Source organism: Danio rerio, chromosome 14 (genome assembly GCF_052040795.2).
Source record: "Danio rerio strain M-AB ecotype USA chromosome 14, GRCz13ab, whole genome shotgun sequence".
In the NCBI taxonomy this organism is placed as follows: Eukaryota; Metazoa; Chordata; class Actinopteri; order Cypriniformes; family Danionidae; genus Danio; species Danio rerio.
In genome coordinates, this window is record NC_141034.1 from 7,927,793 (window position 1) to 7,943,725 (window position 15,933).

A 15,933-nucleotide genomic window follows, 5' to 3' on the forward strand; every position below is an offset into this window, starting at 1 on the left:
TGCAAGGCGTTCTGGGATGTTGCAGATTTTCAACATTGGCCCAGTGTGGAAATTAGAGACTGACGACTGAATATGATATGAACAATAACTTTTTATATACAACTTTTCAAACAATGTAACAAATAGCTTTTCAGTGGCAGAACAACAACAAAAACAATATGGGATCCAAATCCAGTATCTCAAATCCTCATTGAGTAGGTCATGTTTCCAAGTCACTTTGTCAAGTGGTACTCCAAGAAACAGTTTTTGTCTTTTGTAAATAGTTTGTTGCTAATGGACAAACAAATGTTTTTTGTCCATTTTTTCTTTCATTTTTTGCTTCATTTCATTCATGTTTTTTATCTCGTTTTTGTTCATTTTTTCTTTTGTTCTTTACTTTTAATTTTTGTTTGTTATTTATTTCATTTTTTATTCATTATTTAATTTTCCTTTTGTTAGTTTTTTGTTCTTTCATTCTTTATTATTCTTTTGTTTTTTATTTGTTCTCTTTAGTTATTTTCTCAATTTTTTCTTCTTTCTATGAACACAAAAATGTGCATGTCCTTGATTTTTTTATGTCTAATAATAGTTATTTTAATAATAACTTTGACCAAAGATTGTTCTGTTTCCTTTTAGGAAACACTAAGATATGCAAAAATAAATAAATAAATAAATAAATAAATAAAAAATAAAAGAAAAGAATAAACAAAAAATATTCATGTACAAGTGCACAAAAAACTAGAAAAGAGTTTTTGTTCATCCAATTATTGTCCATCAGACATCAATATGGCTTCAACTGATACAATGCTAAATTTATAAACAGTAGTATGTTTACCACGGATTTACAACTTGATACCACAATGGTATAATTTTACCATACTATTGGGCAATATATCAGTCAAATGTGCAAAATCAGTATTGATACAAAACAAATACAGCTAAAGGCAAAATTATGATCATTTGGGAACTATTTCCCAAATTATGTTTAGAAAGAAATTTTTCACAGTATTTCCAGTAATATTTTTTATTTCTGGACAAAGTCGTGTTTGTTTTATTTCAGCTAGAATAAAAGCAGCTTTTAGTTTTTTAAAAAAACATTTTAAGGTAAAAAATGATTAGCCCCCTTAAGCAATATTTTTTCAATTGCTTACAGAACGAACCATCGTTAAACAATGACTTGCCTAATTAGTTAATGTCACTCTAAACTGAATACTAGTATCTTGAAAAATATCTAGTAAAATATTATGAACTGTCATCATGGCAAAGACAAGAAATCGGCTATTGTAAATGAGTTTTAAACCAGTTAAACTCTGCTGTTATTTTGGGATTTCGCCCTGGATTTTGCCTACCCAAATTTAAAAGCTTCCCAAATCCACATGCAGAGGTGTAAATAAAAATTTGGTATCATTTTAAAGAAAACCCTGTGAAATTTCATAAAACACTATTGAAAGTGTTTAAAATAACTGTATATGTCATCTGTGTTATAATAAACACCTAAAAAAAAAAAGAGGCGCTTTTTGTATTTTTTTTATAAACTCAAATTTAAAAGTGTACCTTTTAGGTTCTGTGTGGTCTAGCATTCTGTAATTAATTTTTGTGGTTCTTGCACATGTCCGTAATCATAGGAAAAAACAAAAATGTCTCTACCATAATCTATGCAAAAGTAATTGCATTCCAACTGATGAGAGGTGCTCTACAAGCCACAGGGACCGATCATTGTTTTCATATTTCACTATTCTTTTGTTTGATCAGACATATAAAAGGATTACTAATGCACATTACCTCAAAAACAGAGGAGAATGGCCCTGAAGCGCACAGCATAAGGTAAGAGATGACAGCTGTCTGTGCTATCTGGGGCTGCTTAGTGATCATAAATGTATCGTTTTCACTTCTGCGCCATGGAAACACCGCGATTCATTCAGCAACTGTTTGATATGTGAATATAATTCAGTAAAAAGAATGCTAGAACCGTATAAGCACCGGCAAGAGCTTTCATTTGAGCTATAACTTGTACATGTGTCATATATGAACCATATGAAAAATATGGAAATGAACTAATGTTCAATACCCAGTTCGGGTGTAGCTGCCGTCAGAAGCAATGCTTATATATTACACTCGATAAACATAAACTTTACATTAAAAGGTCAATAAATTGTTAAAATGTTTAAATTAATCATTAGAATAAATAAGTAATGTACATTTGTTGTTAATGCATGTTAATTCATTTAAAGTTATTTAACTAAAACTAAGGGGAAGGGGGGAACCTTTTCTTGTTATGTTTAGCTTGGGAATTATTTCATTGTTGAAATCAAGATATTCTTCCGATGCACTACAAGTAGTTCCGCCACAAGGTGCTGTGCTAAAACACGTTTTTAAAGAGTAAGAAGTGCAAAGAAGTTTGTTTAAGAGAAACTGCAACCCTTCAAGTTTATTCCTCTTGAGTCAGAGAGGCCAATGAGGTATGTGTCGTATGGTGTTAACGTATGTGAACATGTATGATTATGTGTCCGTATGTAATGTATAATTAGCCAATTAAGTGTATTTCTTTACATGTTGAATGTGCACTTTATCTTTTGGTTGGATGTATGTTGTTCATTACGTGCAACATCACCTTTAAAGGGTTAGTTGAAGTTTATGTATTTCTTTTCGTAGTTCTGACGGCAATATTGGGACATAAAGGAGTGCAAGGCTAGAATGTACAAGACATACTACAGACTCGTGTCCGAATAAATGTCAGTTAAAATCAAGAACGACTTGAGCCTTTGTTTCATCTCGAGGGGAGTAACATCGGGTATCCAAAATACTGTGTATTTAAGTGTATATAACTTTTGCGCAGTAGAATAAAAACCAAAGTGATGCATTTTTGCATAAAATATAGATTCTACACTTTCAAACGAAACCACTTAAGGGGGTCTGGTGCAATGCTAGCTCTTTTAATCTTAAAGGGAAAGTCTATGAAGTCACCCAGTACCGGGTCCGCGGAGTTTATTAAATGTATTATATTTAAAAATGTGTCCATTTGTGTGTCCATGTCCAAAAATGTGCACACAGCGCAATTATAGCATCTAACTTGAATCGCCATAAATTATACCACGCAATATCTGTTACAGCAAGAAGAGGTAAGGATGTCAGTGTGTGGGGTTTAATTCTGTTTTGCTCAGGCTCAGACATGTAAACAGGTCTCTGCTGTGCTATTGGCTTCTCTGGTTTCAGAATAGCCACAGGTGGTGTGTAATTTAATGCTTTAGCATGAAGACTTTGAGCATGTTGCTAACCTGCGGCAGGATGTTCGACTTGCCTGCTGACTCCACAACAGTTGCCCTTTGTTTCGGTAAAGGTAGAGGCAGTAATTACTGGAATGGAAGCACAATCAACAATCAGATATTGTCTTATTGATATAACATAAAAATTATACAGTGAGAATGACTCAGGTCACATTTCAAACACTACCTGACAAAGGTTTTGTCGTTAATCTCAGTTGTAAGAGTAACAAATAACAACTTGACTTCTTGTTGATCATTTGGAAGTGTCAGAAGGTCGATTTTTCTGATGAATCATCTGCTGAACAGCATCACAATCATCATAAATACTGCAGAAGACCTACTTGATCCAGCATGGATTCAAGATTCTTACAGATATCAGTCAAGTTTGGTGTAGGAAAAATCATGGTTTGGGGTTACATTCAGTATGGGGGCATTCAAGAGATCTGCAGAGTGGATGGCAACATCACCAGCTTGAGGTATCAAGCCATTTGTGCTGCCCATTACATTACAAACCTCAGGAGAGGGCAAATTCTTCAGCAGGTGCTACAGGATTGGTCAGCCCAGTCACAATATATGAACATTATTGAGCATATCTGGGGTAATGAGGAGCCACTGAAAATGAATCCAAAGGATCTTGATGAACTTTGCTGCAAGAACACTTTCTTTGCCATTCCAGATGAGTTTAAGTTATTTGAGTCATATATAATGTCATATAGTTTATACGTGAAAAATAAAAGTGGACTCTTACTTTTACACACACACATGCACAGTCTTATTTTATAAATTCTGGGTTCCACACAATTCATTCATGTTGTCCAAACACTAATCGATTAAGTTAACTCAACAAATTTAAGTGCTTTATACAATAAACAATTAAGTTGTCCCAAAAAAAAAAAAAGACAAAATAATTGTGCTATTTTAATTCCTTTTAAGTAATTAGTTTGATTGAACACAAAAATCTTTTTTTTTTGTTTTATCTATTTTGGTTTACATTGTAAAAAATGCAGGGTTCCGAAAAATTCCTTTATATCGTCCCAACTCAAATTAGGTTAAATTCAATGTTTTGTTTTTAAATTTATGGATAATTGAACATAAAACAATTAAGTTTCCTCCCCCCCAAAAAAATCTCAAGAATTGTGTTTTATCAGCTCAATTTAAATAAGTAATTTAAACAAACAATAAAAAATATCTATTTTTGAGCGTATTTGAACAAAACCGTTATATTAATGCGTGTGGAAAAAAAAGTGAAAAAAAACTACAATTTGTTTTATTTTTTTCTTATTATTCTTTTTTTTCTTATTTTCTTATTATTTTTCTTATTCTTATTTTTTCCTAAATACATCACAGATATGCTCACTGAATACAGACCTAACAGATCACTCAGATCTTTAGGATCATATAAACTAGAAGTTCCAAGAGTTCAGTCAAAGCAGGGTGAATCGGCTTTTAGCCACTATGCCCCTCGCTGCTGGAATCAGCTTCCAGAAATGATCAGATGTGCTCCAACATTAGCCACATTCAAATCAAGACTGAAAACACATCTGTTTAGCTGTGCCTTTACTGAATGAGCACTGTGCTGCGTCCGACAGATTGCACTATCATGTTTTTCTCTTCTTCTTCATTCTTTATATCACATTTTACCTGTTTTTATGTTTTGTTTTGTTTTTATGCATTTTTATTATTTGTTTTTATTTTTATTTTACTTGTTTCTTTTATTCTTCTTTATGTAAAGCACTTTGAATTGCCATTGTGTATGAAATGTGCTATATAAATAAACTTGCCTTGCCTTGCCTTGCCTTATTAATCAAATTGTATTTAATATTTACCATAACATATTCTTTGGGTCACAGTGTAATACTTTTTTTAAAATACTTTTTGATCTTAAAATATTTTGCTGGGTTAGTTCCAGTTTTGGATTATATAAACACATTAACAGTTGAAGTCAGAATAATTAGCCCCCCTTAATTATTAGCCCCCTGTTTGTTTGTTTTTTTTATTTCTGTTTAACGGAAAGAAGATATTTTCAGCACATTTCTAAACATAATCATTTTAATAACTAATTTCTAATAACTGATTTATTTTATCTTTGCCATGATGACAGTAAATAATTTTTGACTAGATATTTTTGAAGACACTTCTATACAGCTTAAAGTGACATTTAAAGATTTAACTAGGTTAACTAGGCAAGTTAGACTAATTAGGCAAGTTATAGTATAACGATGGTTTGTTTTGTAGACTATTGAAAAGAAAATAGCTTAAAGGGGCTAATAATTTTGACCTTAAAATGTTAAAAAAAAAAAATAAAAGCTCCTTTTATTCTAGCTGAAATAAAAGAAATAAGACTTTCTCCAGAAGAAAAAATATTATCAGACATACTGTGAAAATTTCCTTGCTCTGTTAAACATCATTTGGCCTATATTTAAAATAGAAAAAAAAAAAAAACAACTTAAAAGGGGGCTAATAATTCTGACATCAACTATATATTATAAACACACATTTGCTCCTATTTGAGATACTGATGACATTTCTTCATAAATTAAAATAAAAACTTTGACCAAAAATACAAACAAAAAAGATTCCAAAAGATGTCAGATATTTAGTAAATTTTATCCTACACAATATCAATGTTTTTTCAGGTAAAATAAATAAATAAAAATAAACAAATAATATAATTTTTATTAAATTTGGTATAAATAATCACATAACTATTTCAATAATGCAACAGAAACAGATATATGTACATACACATGTTCAATGACTTATATATTCATAAAAGCTCACGTTTTAATATTGTAGTTTTAAGGGGAGTTGCCTAGCTGTGAGAAGATATCTCAATGTAAACTTAAAACAGTTTTTTTTTTTTTTACATTATTTTTAGCTTTTTTTTTAAAAGATGAAATATGACACGGAGAGTTTGACATGATTTGTGACATTTACTCAAAAAAAAAAAAAGACTTGCTGCTTGTTCAAACTATTTATCTAAAATGAGCTCGAACAACTCAATTCCTAATTTTTTTTTGGGCGGGACAACCTATTTTTTATGTTTAACCCTTGACTGATTTGTGTTGGGACAACATCAGGGAATCGTGTGGAACTCAGCATTATTTACTGCATCCTCAGCCAAAAATAGGTCAAATTCGAAAAAATCTGAAAGGCTCTTTTAATAATCACATGTGCAATGTATCAATTTTGTAGCAAGATAAAATTATTTATATGCCAATAAAACTTAGCAAATCTAAAAACTACTTAAGATTATTTAGGCAAACTGTACAAAATCTGGGTTCTATTGAGCTGGCATTTCTCAGTCACTTCCTCCTCCTGCCAAACAAACTCTCACAAACACACATTCACATCAGGGTAAGTTAATATGTTCAATGGAAGCCAAAGAGTGTTAGGTGACTGAAAAACCAAGTAGCCATAACCCGCTTTAGCTTGGTTAGTTTCTAAGTCTGTGAGCTGTAACAAAGAGTGTGAGAACAAAGAGAATTATCCCCTAGGAAACCAAAATCAAACTGATATCTTGATATATTGTTGAAGAATGTCCTTGTTTGAATGTACAATACAGTTATAGATGGCTGCAAAATCAAAATGTTGCATGATGAAGGATAATAAATATTGCAAAGTAATTGAAGTCTGAACTTGGGAAAACTATGGGCACAATCGCCTCACAGCAAGAAGGTCGCTGGTTCAAGCCTCGACTGGGTCAGTTGGCATTTCTGTGTGGAGTTTGCTTGTTCTCCTGTGTTGGCCAAGTCCAAAGACATTTGCTATAGGTGAATTGGGTAAGCTAAGTTGACCGTAGTGTATGTGTTTGAATGAGTGTGTATGGATGTTTCCCATGCAGTGATGGGTTGCAGCTGGAAGGGCATCCGCTGTGTAAAACATATGCTGGATAAGTTGGCGGTTCATTCTGCTGTGGCAACCCCAGATTAGTAATTGGACTAAGGCAAAAAGTGATCTATAGTGTAAAAAAGCTGAGTTTTCCCATTATAGAATCTATTTAACTGATCTCCGAGTCTGCTGGAGCACTTTTAGCTTAGCTTAAATCGGAATCAGACTAGACCATTAGTATCTCACACCAAAAAAAATTGAGTAGGGTCTGTCTGCTGACTGCAAGACAGGGGCTTTACAGGAAGGGGCATAAGTTGTATGTTACAGGTATAATTTGAAGTTATGGAGACCCACAAGTCAAAACTATGTAGTCGGAGCTGTACATCAGTTATTAACATCTGCACTTACTCCACACCTAAACCCAACCATCACAGTTGTTAACATCTCTACCTACCACAATCTAAACCCAACCATCATAGTTGTTAATGTCTACACCTTTCCCAACCCTAAACCCAAACATCACAGTTATTAACATCCAGCAGTAAGATGTGAAGGCTTTCATACTTGACGTGCTCGCAATTTTACTGTTATTTGCAGCCACATGTAGGCTAACTGACATGACTAAACAGATAAAGTCATCAGCGAGTTGCATGATGAAGTTGCTAAATCAATTAACATAATAGATTATCATAAAAATATATCAAATGAAGTATTTCCGCCATCTTGCCAACAACATCTTGTTGTGGCATCTCGCATGGTTCATTGGGATTGTCTATAACTGCAAGTTATGTCTCTCTAACTTACTAAAAGTTACGCCTGGTCATGTCACGCCCCCGTCTTGCAGTCCGCAGACAGATGCACTTGAAAATTTTAGTTTCCATAATTGTCCTATTTAAAGTTTGACTATTCTGTTGTTACATCGTGTACTAAACCCGACAGAAATGTTGTTATAACATTTGATATATGTTAGGTTTTTATATAGGCACTATACTCTTGTTTCAGTGTAATAATTAAAGAACCTAGCTGCCATACCATGGTTGAAACAGGAGCAATGATATTACGCAGCTTCAAAAATCAAAAAAAAAAAAAAAAATGAAATAAAAAATAAAAAACAGATGTTATTGATTTCTCCTCATTCGTTTTAACATTTATGCACAATTTTAATATACTGAAACACATCCCATTTATTTCTTAAACACAACCACCTGCCTTTATTAAAATTCTAAAATGGGCAAGGACAAACATAACTGTTTTGTTACAGCTTAGTGCAAAAAAAACAAAAAAACAAAACATTTATATATTTTTTTAATAAGCGCGAAGGCTTACTCCATTACTGGGACGCAAGTAAGTTGTAGGACACAAGTGCAGCAGATTGTATGAATTAGCTACTAATGTAAGATAGACACTGTAGCAAGTGGGGTGGGGACGAGAGCGGTACGAGGCTGGTGGCTTGAGTGTTAACGTCTGTCACCTGTGCGCACCACCTGTCTCGAGTATCAGAGAAGAGCTCAATAAACTTAGAAAAAGAAGAGTCAGCAGAGGAAGAGGAGAGAGGACCAGGCCTAGACACTTTATGTTTGCTTTTAGTTCGGCGGTAGTCACCACAGGGGCATCTTGACAACGTATACCTTATTTTCCCTGGTTTCAGCACCACTGTAATAAAGGTTTGATGACTCTCTGGCCATTGGGAACAAGGAGGCGGAGAACAGAAGAACCAAAAAGAACCACTATAATCAAGGTTTGATGGCTCTATGGTCATTGGGTACAAGGAGGTGGAGAACCGAAGAACTGAAAAGAACCACTGCAATAAAGGTTTGATGGCTCTCTGGCTGTTGGGAACAAAGAGGCAGAGAACCGAAAGACTGAAAAGAACCACTATAATAAAGATTTGATGGCTTTCTGGCCGTTGGGAACAAGGAGGCGGAGAACTAAAGAACCAAAAAGAACCACTGTAATAAAGGTTTGATGGCCCTAGCCATTGGGAACAAGGAGAATAAGAACCAAAAAAAACGAAAAGAACCACTGGAATAAAGGCTTGATTTCTATTTGGCCATTGGGAACAAGGAGGTGGAGAACCAAAGAACTGAAAAGAACCACTGTAATCAAGGTTTGATGGCTCTCTGGCCATTGGGAACAAAGAGGCAGAGAACCGAAGGACTGAAAAGAACCACTATAATAAAGATTTGATGGCTCTCTGGCCATTGGGAAGAAGGAAGCGGAGAACTAAAGAACTAAAAAGAACAAATATAATAAAGGTTTGATGGCTCTTCGGCCATTGGGAACAAGGAGGCGGAGAACCAAAAAAACGAAAAGAACTACTGTAATAAAGGCTTGATTTCTCTTTGGCCATTGGGAACAAGGAGGCGGAGAACCGAAGAACTAAAAAGAACTAAATAATTATATTAAATAACAGACTTCAGTACGCTTAGCTAGTGTGAACGATGTCTTCTAAACTGGTGTGTGCACCTATGAACCGTATTCTGAGTTGGTCTGGTGCAAGGTTTGTGCGAACTTCTGATATGAATGCACTTGTACCAAATAACAGAAGTGAACTGCCAACTGTACAACAAACTTTAGTCTTCATGATGTTCATTCGTGTGTATGTCCGTCTATCATCTATCATGGCAACAAGTGGGACTGAGCCAGTGCAAACACAGTAATAATGTCAGCTTGTCTCCTCCAAAAACAACTTCTGCAGCCATTGCGTGAAAATTATTTTTATTATTTTTGCAGCAGATGTAAGTTACCAAAACCAAAAGATTCAGTAAAAGAAGAACAACCATGATGTGCGTACGTCTTTGTCTAGCAACAGCTGTACACACAACAGCAGCTCAATGATACAAGCGTACCAGGGTTCAGAAGGAAAAAAGACGGTGTAAAAGCAAAGCAGATGAGAAGGTGGAAATCGAACTTGGGTTCGGACCAGGCAATTGAACCAAGCGTGAAAGCACCCTAAAAGCAAACATAACGTGTCCAGGACAAGTCCTCTCTTATCTGCAGGACACTGGCCATCCAGGACGGAGTTTGTCTCTCTTCTTCTTTTAAGATACTTCTTAACAAGGTAGGGTTACCATTTCCATTCAAATGCAATATGTGAAAGAGATCTGTACTCAATAGTCATGTGCCATCTTTTTGCATGTGAAAGCTCTCAAATCAAATTAATTTTAAAATTTGCAAGCATGTAAATGACAAACTTACCAAATGACACCGCTGACACCTCTGCAAACATTCCTGAGTGTCTTTCGAGGTTTCCTTGGGCCTTCAGCAGTCCTTCTTCCATCCAAACTTGCATTTTATGCTGACTTTAAAGAGCTAGTTTACCCAAGAATGAACATTAAATTAGTATTTATTTAACCTCATGTCGTTCCAAAGGCCTCAGGTAGGGATGTCCAAACTCGGTCCTGGAGGGTCAGTGTCCTGCAGGTAACCCAAGTGTGTCTGATTGGGGTTGGAGCTAAACTTTGCAGGACACCAACCTTTCAGGACCGAGTTTGGACACCCCCTGCCCCAAGGCACTGGTCACCAAACTTGTTCCTGGAGGTCCGGTGTCCAGCAGATTTGAGCTCCAAGCCTAATCAAACACACCTGAACAAGCTAATCAAGGTCTTACTAGGTATACTTGAAAAACCCAAGCAGGTGTGTTGAGGCAAGTTGGAGCTAAACACTGCAGGGACACCAGCTCCCCAGGATCGAGTTTGGTGACCCCTGCCCTAACACAAATTAAGATATTTTAATTTAAACTCTCCATAAATAACAACGTTGATTGAAAGATTTAGACAAAACATCCTTAAAACAGACAGAATATCATCAAGATGCAAGAATTGTGTGTGCACGTAAAGCAAAAATAATGACTTTATTCAACATTTTCTTCTCCTCATTGTCAGTAAAGTGTGGAGCGATTTAGATTTCACCTAAAATATCCTAATTTGTGTTAATCGAAGATGAATGAAGTTCTTGAGGGTTTGCAAAAGAGACGTATAAAGTACTAGAGACCCAGACTTAAGTAAAAGTACAAGTGCTCTATCGAAAAAGTAACTTGAGTAGAAGATGAAGTGCTCTTTAAACACCATACTTAAGTGGAAGTACTAAAGTATTCAACATTTTTTGTACTTAAGTATTGCAAGTGGTTTATTTTAAAATGTACTACTCAAGTACTGAAAGTAAAAGTACAATTATTGTGTAATGTTAGTTATTACAGAAAGCAATCAAAAGACGTTATATTGTTTTATTTATTTTAAATATCTTTTTTTTGGCACGTGATTAAGCAGAACGGAAAAAAAAAACATGAGTTACGATAATGTTTTTCTCTCGCGTTTGAACCACAGATCTGACAGATTATAATGGCTTTAACACACACTTCAAAGTTGAGTGTCACAAAAACACTCTGTAATCCAGTCAAAACGCTATTGAAACCGATTTTCGGTAGACGCTGATCGATATGGTGCCCTTCAAGCAGCAGGCAAGAAAAAGGTTAATAATTGTAGCGAGTAGGGGTGTGAATCTACACTGGTCTTACAGTTTGGTTCGGTTACGATTATCATGCCATCGATTCGGTTCAGTTCGATATCTCAATGCATTGACAATGCTTTCCATACATAATGATTTTTTCTTCACTAAACAAATTATTTTTTATTAAAATCTATAAATATATTTATATTTATATATTATTTGTAGGGTTATTTAGGCCGTACTCACACTAGGTACAGTTGCCTCGAACCGGGCCAAAGCACGCTTGTCCCCCCTCCTGTCTCCCCCGACGGCCCGCACTCACACCACAAACGGGCCTCGGCACGCTTACGTCATCGCTGCTGCGCTGTTCAGTGAGAAGCGCTCTCTCACTCAGCAGCACAGTGGAGATTTCTTTAGTTATATCGTTTTAGTCGTTTGATATGCAGTGAAATGCAGTTAAATATTTCGCCAAACAGTCCTTAGGGATGCGGTGACACGCAGTCAGATAATTTGCCGAACAGATCCGCCACTTTTGGTGCTCATAAACAATTATAAAGGTCTCGTGCTGCAGGAATGAGGAGGTCTGCTGAAGGTGCGCAGCTGTCGTGCTGTTAGGAGTTCTCGTCTTTAATAAACTACGGCAGTTTGCGTTCACTGAACAGTAAGAATGATTAATAAATCCATATGAAACAGCCCCTTAAAATTCACGTCTCGCTTTCAGTTTCGGGCTCCTAAGTGAACCGTGCTCAGGCACACCTCTTCCAACCGGGCCAGGGCCGGCCAAGTGAACCATGCTTGAGCCCGATTCAGCGCACTCACACTTCTCAAACGATCTGGGAAATGGGCCTGGGCACGGTACGGATGGCATAGTGTGAGTAGGCCCTTAATCACCCTCGCCTCCTTTGCTATAGTCTCCTACTGCGACATCCCGCATAGGAGATAAATGACGTCAGTTCGTAATAACCGGTTATGATCTATTACTGAACCGATATCAATAATTTTCACACCCCTAATAACAAGTAACGATGCAGCACATAAAAAATCTATTGGAGAAAAAGTATTAAACTCATCGAAAATATGTACTGAAGTAAAAGTGGAGGTAGGAGAAAAAACAATACTCCACTAGAGTACAGATACAGCCTTTTAGTACTTAAGTACAGTAGTGAAGTAGTTCTACTTCGTTACTATACACCTCTGGTTTGGAACAACATGAGGGTGAGTAAATATTGACAGAATTTCCGTTTTTGTGTGAACTATCCATTTAAGAGCCACAATAAACAATCACGTCCCACATCTCAATGACAACACCAGCTATAGTGCCATGTCAGTTTAATGACTTCAAACATTATTTAGCAGTTATGTAGTTTTAGTTACAGGACCATTTTTTTAAGAATACGGTGATTAGCAGTACTGTAGGTGAAATCTGTTAGATTAAAAACAAATCAGCACACTCTAGACATGTCACACAACAAACAAATCAACTGCAATTTCTTATGTTTCATTCACATGTTCAAATCCTCAAGCTGTAAACGTGTGTGTGTGTGTGTGTTCTCTGAGGAATGTTCAGTCTCCATCCAGTTAGAAGATGTCGCTCTTCCTCACGCTGCTTCTATGGAAGCGTCTCCATTTCTGCCTTGAGGCTGAGAAATCACACAAGACACACAAGACAGTGACTATTGCACTCCTGAAATAAATTTACACAGAGATTCACACAATCAAACTGAAGGAAGGGTTTCAGTCTGATTAATGACTCTGAAATGAAATAAAAAATTTACACCGTGGAAATTGGAATCAAAATGACAAAAGTTTTTGGAAATGAAATAATATTTATAGAAACACAGATTATATTCACAGTTCTCTGGATTTCCCATTAATACTGTAGGTGTGCGTTTTGAATAAAAAAGTTTTATTTGACAAACTTCTGTTAACTGATCTTCAAAATCTAAATATGAAAATTTTGGGTGGCACAGTGGCTTAGTGGTTACCGCTGTCGCCTTACAGCATGAAGCTTGCTGATTCGAATCCCGACTTGGCCAGTTGACATTTCTATGTGGAGTTTGCATGTTCTCCCATGTTGGCATGGGTTTTAAGTGATTTGAATAAACTAAATTGGCCATAGAGTATGAGGGCTCTATTTTGACGGTCCATGCGCAGAGCGCAAAACGCATGGCGCAAACGCTTTCAGGGCGTGTCAGGATGCGTTTTAGCTAATTTAAGGACGGGAAAACCTGCTTAGCGCCATGGCGCATGGTCTAAAAGGGTTGAGTTTATTTTCTTAATGAGTTATAGGTGTGTTTTGAGAATAAACCAATTAGAGTCTCATCTCCCATTACCTTTAAGAGCCAGCTGCATCGCGGCAAGAGCACATTCTCTATTTACAGGACACAAAGTAAGTCTAAGTGGAAAAAATTAGGATTTCACTAGCAAACAGTTAACAATTTTTTAACAGAAAACTGTTAAACAGAGCATCTACTGCGTGAGAATGAGAGATAACGGAACTACTTTCACATTCGCTCTTGGATAGGGAAACCTTTACGCACAGACATCAATTAGCCTATAAATAATTAATTTAGTTTGTTAAGCGCAAAGATTTGTTTCAAAACTATTTGTAAATTCAGTTATAATTTCCAGCAAACAAATAAATGAACAATAATAACAAAATGAGCTCAAAAACCTGAGTTATATTCTAAAACACATGCTGTGCCCCATATGGTCTAAAACCTGACAGGTGGGCAAATCTAAGCTTGTTTTTAATAAAACAAATATAAATATGGATATAATAAATAATACTGCCAATAATATTAACATTATACAAAAGCAAATTGTTATGAATGAACTGAAAAAGCCTCCCGAGATGAAGAAGACATAAAAGCAGTGATTTTTCATATTTATGTAGGCTAGAAAATAATATGTTTTGTAATATTTTAATCCTTTATATTTATATCCTATATCTATTCTTATTATATCCTATATATATCCTTAATATTTAATTTTTTTCATATGTAAAGATATTTGCCTATTGCTCTCTTGTGCGTATTAAGCAGTGCGTAAGCGAGGCGCAACATTGCGCAGGAGTTTAGACCGGGTTAGTTTTGGTCTAATGAAAAATCTATTATAGTTTCTCAAAATAGCAACGCGCCAGCGTCTGCCTCAGAACGCCTTCCTTTTTAGACCAGAACGCCTATGGGCGCACATATGAGCGCTAATGCATTTGCTATTTAAACAGCGTAGCGCAACAACTCAAAACGACTCTTGCGCCAAGCTGAAACTACCAAAAGACTATTGCGCCGCGCCTTGCGCCACACTGCGCCGGGTGTATGATAGAGCCCTGAGTGTGTGTGTGAATGTGTGTTTCCCAGTATTGGATTGCGGCTGAAAGGGCATCCGCTCTGTAAAACATATGCCGGAATAGTTGGTGGTTTATTCCTCTGTGGCGACCTCTGGATTAAAAACTAATGTTCAATCCATTTACATAGAGTAGCCCCTCCCCCTTTAAATAAACAAAACAACAAGATGTCTGATACTACGGAGCATTTGATTGGTCAGAAGATTTGATGAAAAACTGGAGAAAAAAAACAGATGAAGAGACACCGCACGTTACGGATGTTTATATCTTCGTAAAGTGAATTTTGCTTATAGATATCCTCACTATTATACATTATATATAAATTTAAATGTAAAATATATATTATATTTAAATATGATAAGACTAATATCAATGGTTACAGAATACACATGACATGTCACTCGTATCGTTTTAAAAGGGGAAATGAAGTGTCGAACGAAGCCCCGTCGAATAGTACAGGAGCCAATCATCAATCGGTATAGACACTGGAATCTCAGCGAATACTTGCTTCACAGACATAAGAAATAAATCCAAAAAAAGCTTGAAATCTGTACTTTTAAATGAATCAACTACACTTGAAAACAAAAGTTTTTTTGGTTTTGTAATCTGTATGAAATGATTGCGAGGTATAGACCTGTCAAACGCAGATCACATGACTGCAAGTACTCAAACACCACACAAACTTGTAAACAAAGATTCTCTGTCATTTCTGGAGGAGATTAGCCATCAAGACCAAGTTGTGGATTACTTCCGAGGAGCTGCACGATATGGCGAAGCATTATTTAGAGAATGGTAATGTGTAGAAAGACCATAATTGAGGTTGGTGTTGCGCATGCGCATTAGCTTGGGCAACCTGAAAATATGCCGATTTTGCCTAACAGCAAGAAGGTCGCTGGTTCGAGTCTCGGCTGGGTCAGTTGGCTTTTCTTCCATGTTCTCCCCGTGTTCGCGTGGGTTTTCCTCCGGGTGCTCCGGTTTCCCCCACAGTCCAAAGACGTGGTACAGGTGAATTGGGTAGGCTAAATTGTCTGTTGTGTATGAGTGTAAATGAGTGTGTATGGATGT

General features: G+C 36.0%; 1 protein-coding gene and 1 long non-coding RNA gene across 4 annotated transcripts in view; both read right to left on the reverse strand.

The window, feature by feature from the left end:
• Window positions 1-517: 517 nt before the first annotated feature.
• Window positions 518-10,385, reverse strand: LOC141377682 (uncharacterized). Its single transcript, XR_015507205.1, has 3 exons — window positions 10,272-10,385; window positions 3,430-3,537; window positions 518-3,332 (listed from the first exon to the last, which is right to left on the reverse strand). It is a non-coding gene; the product is annotated as an uncharacterized LOC141377682 (long non-coding RNA).
• A 2,449-nt stretch (window positions 10,386-12,834) lies between these two features.
• Window positions 12,835-15,933, reverse strand: part of trappc11 (trafficking protein particle complex subunit 11) — a 54,127-nt gene continuing 51,028 nt past the window's right edge. For 2 of the 3 annotated variants that reach the window (XM_087280162.1, XM_087280163.1), the window contains exon 30: window positions 12,835-13,162. In XM_087280162.1, the coding sequence (XP_087136288.1) occupies window positions 13,121-13,162 (42 nt within the window). In that variant the 3' untranslated portion in view covers window positions 12,835-13,120. 3 annotated transcript variants of the gene reach the window in all.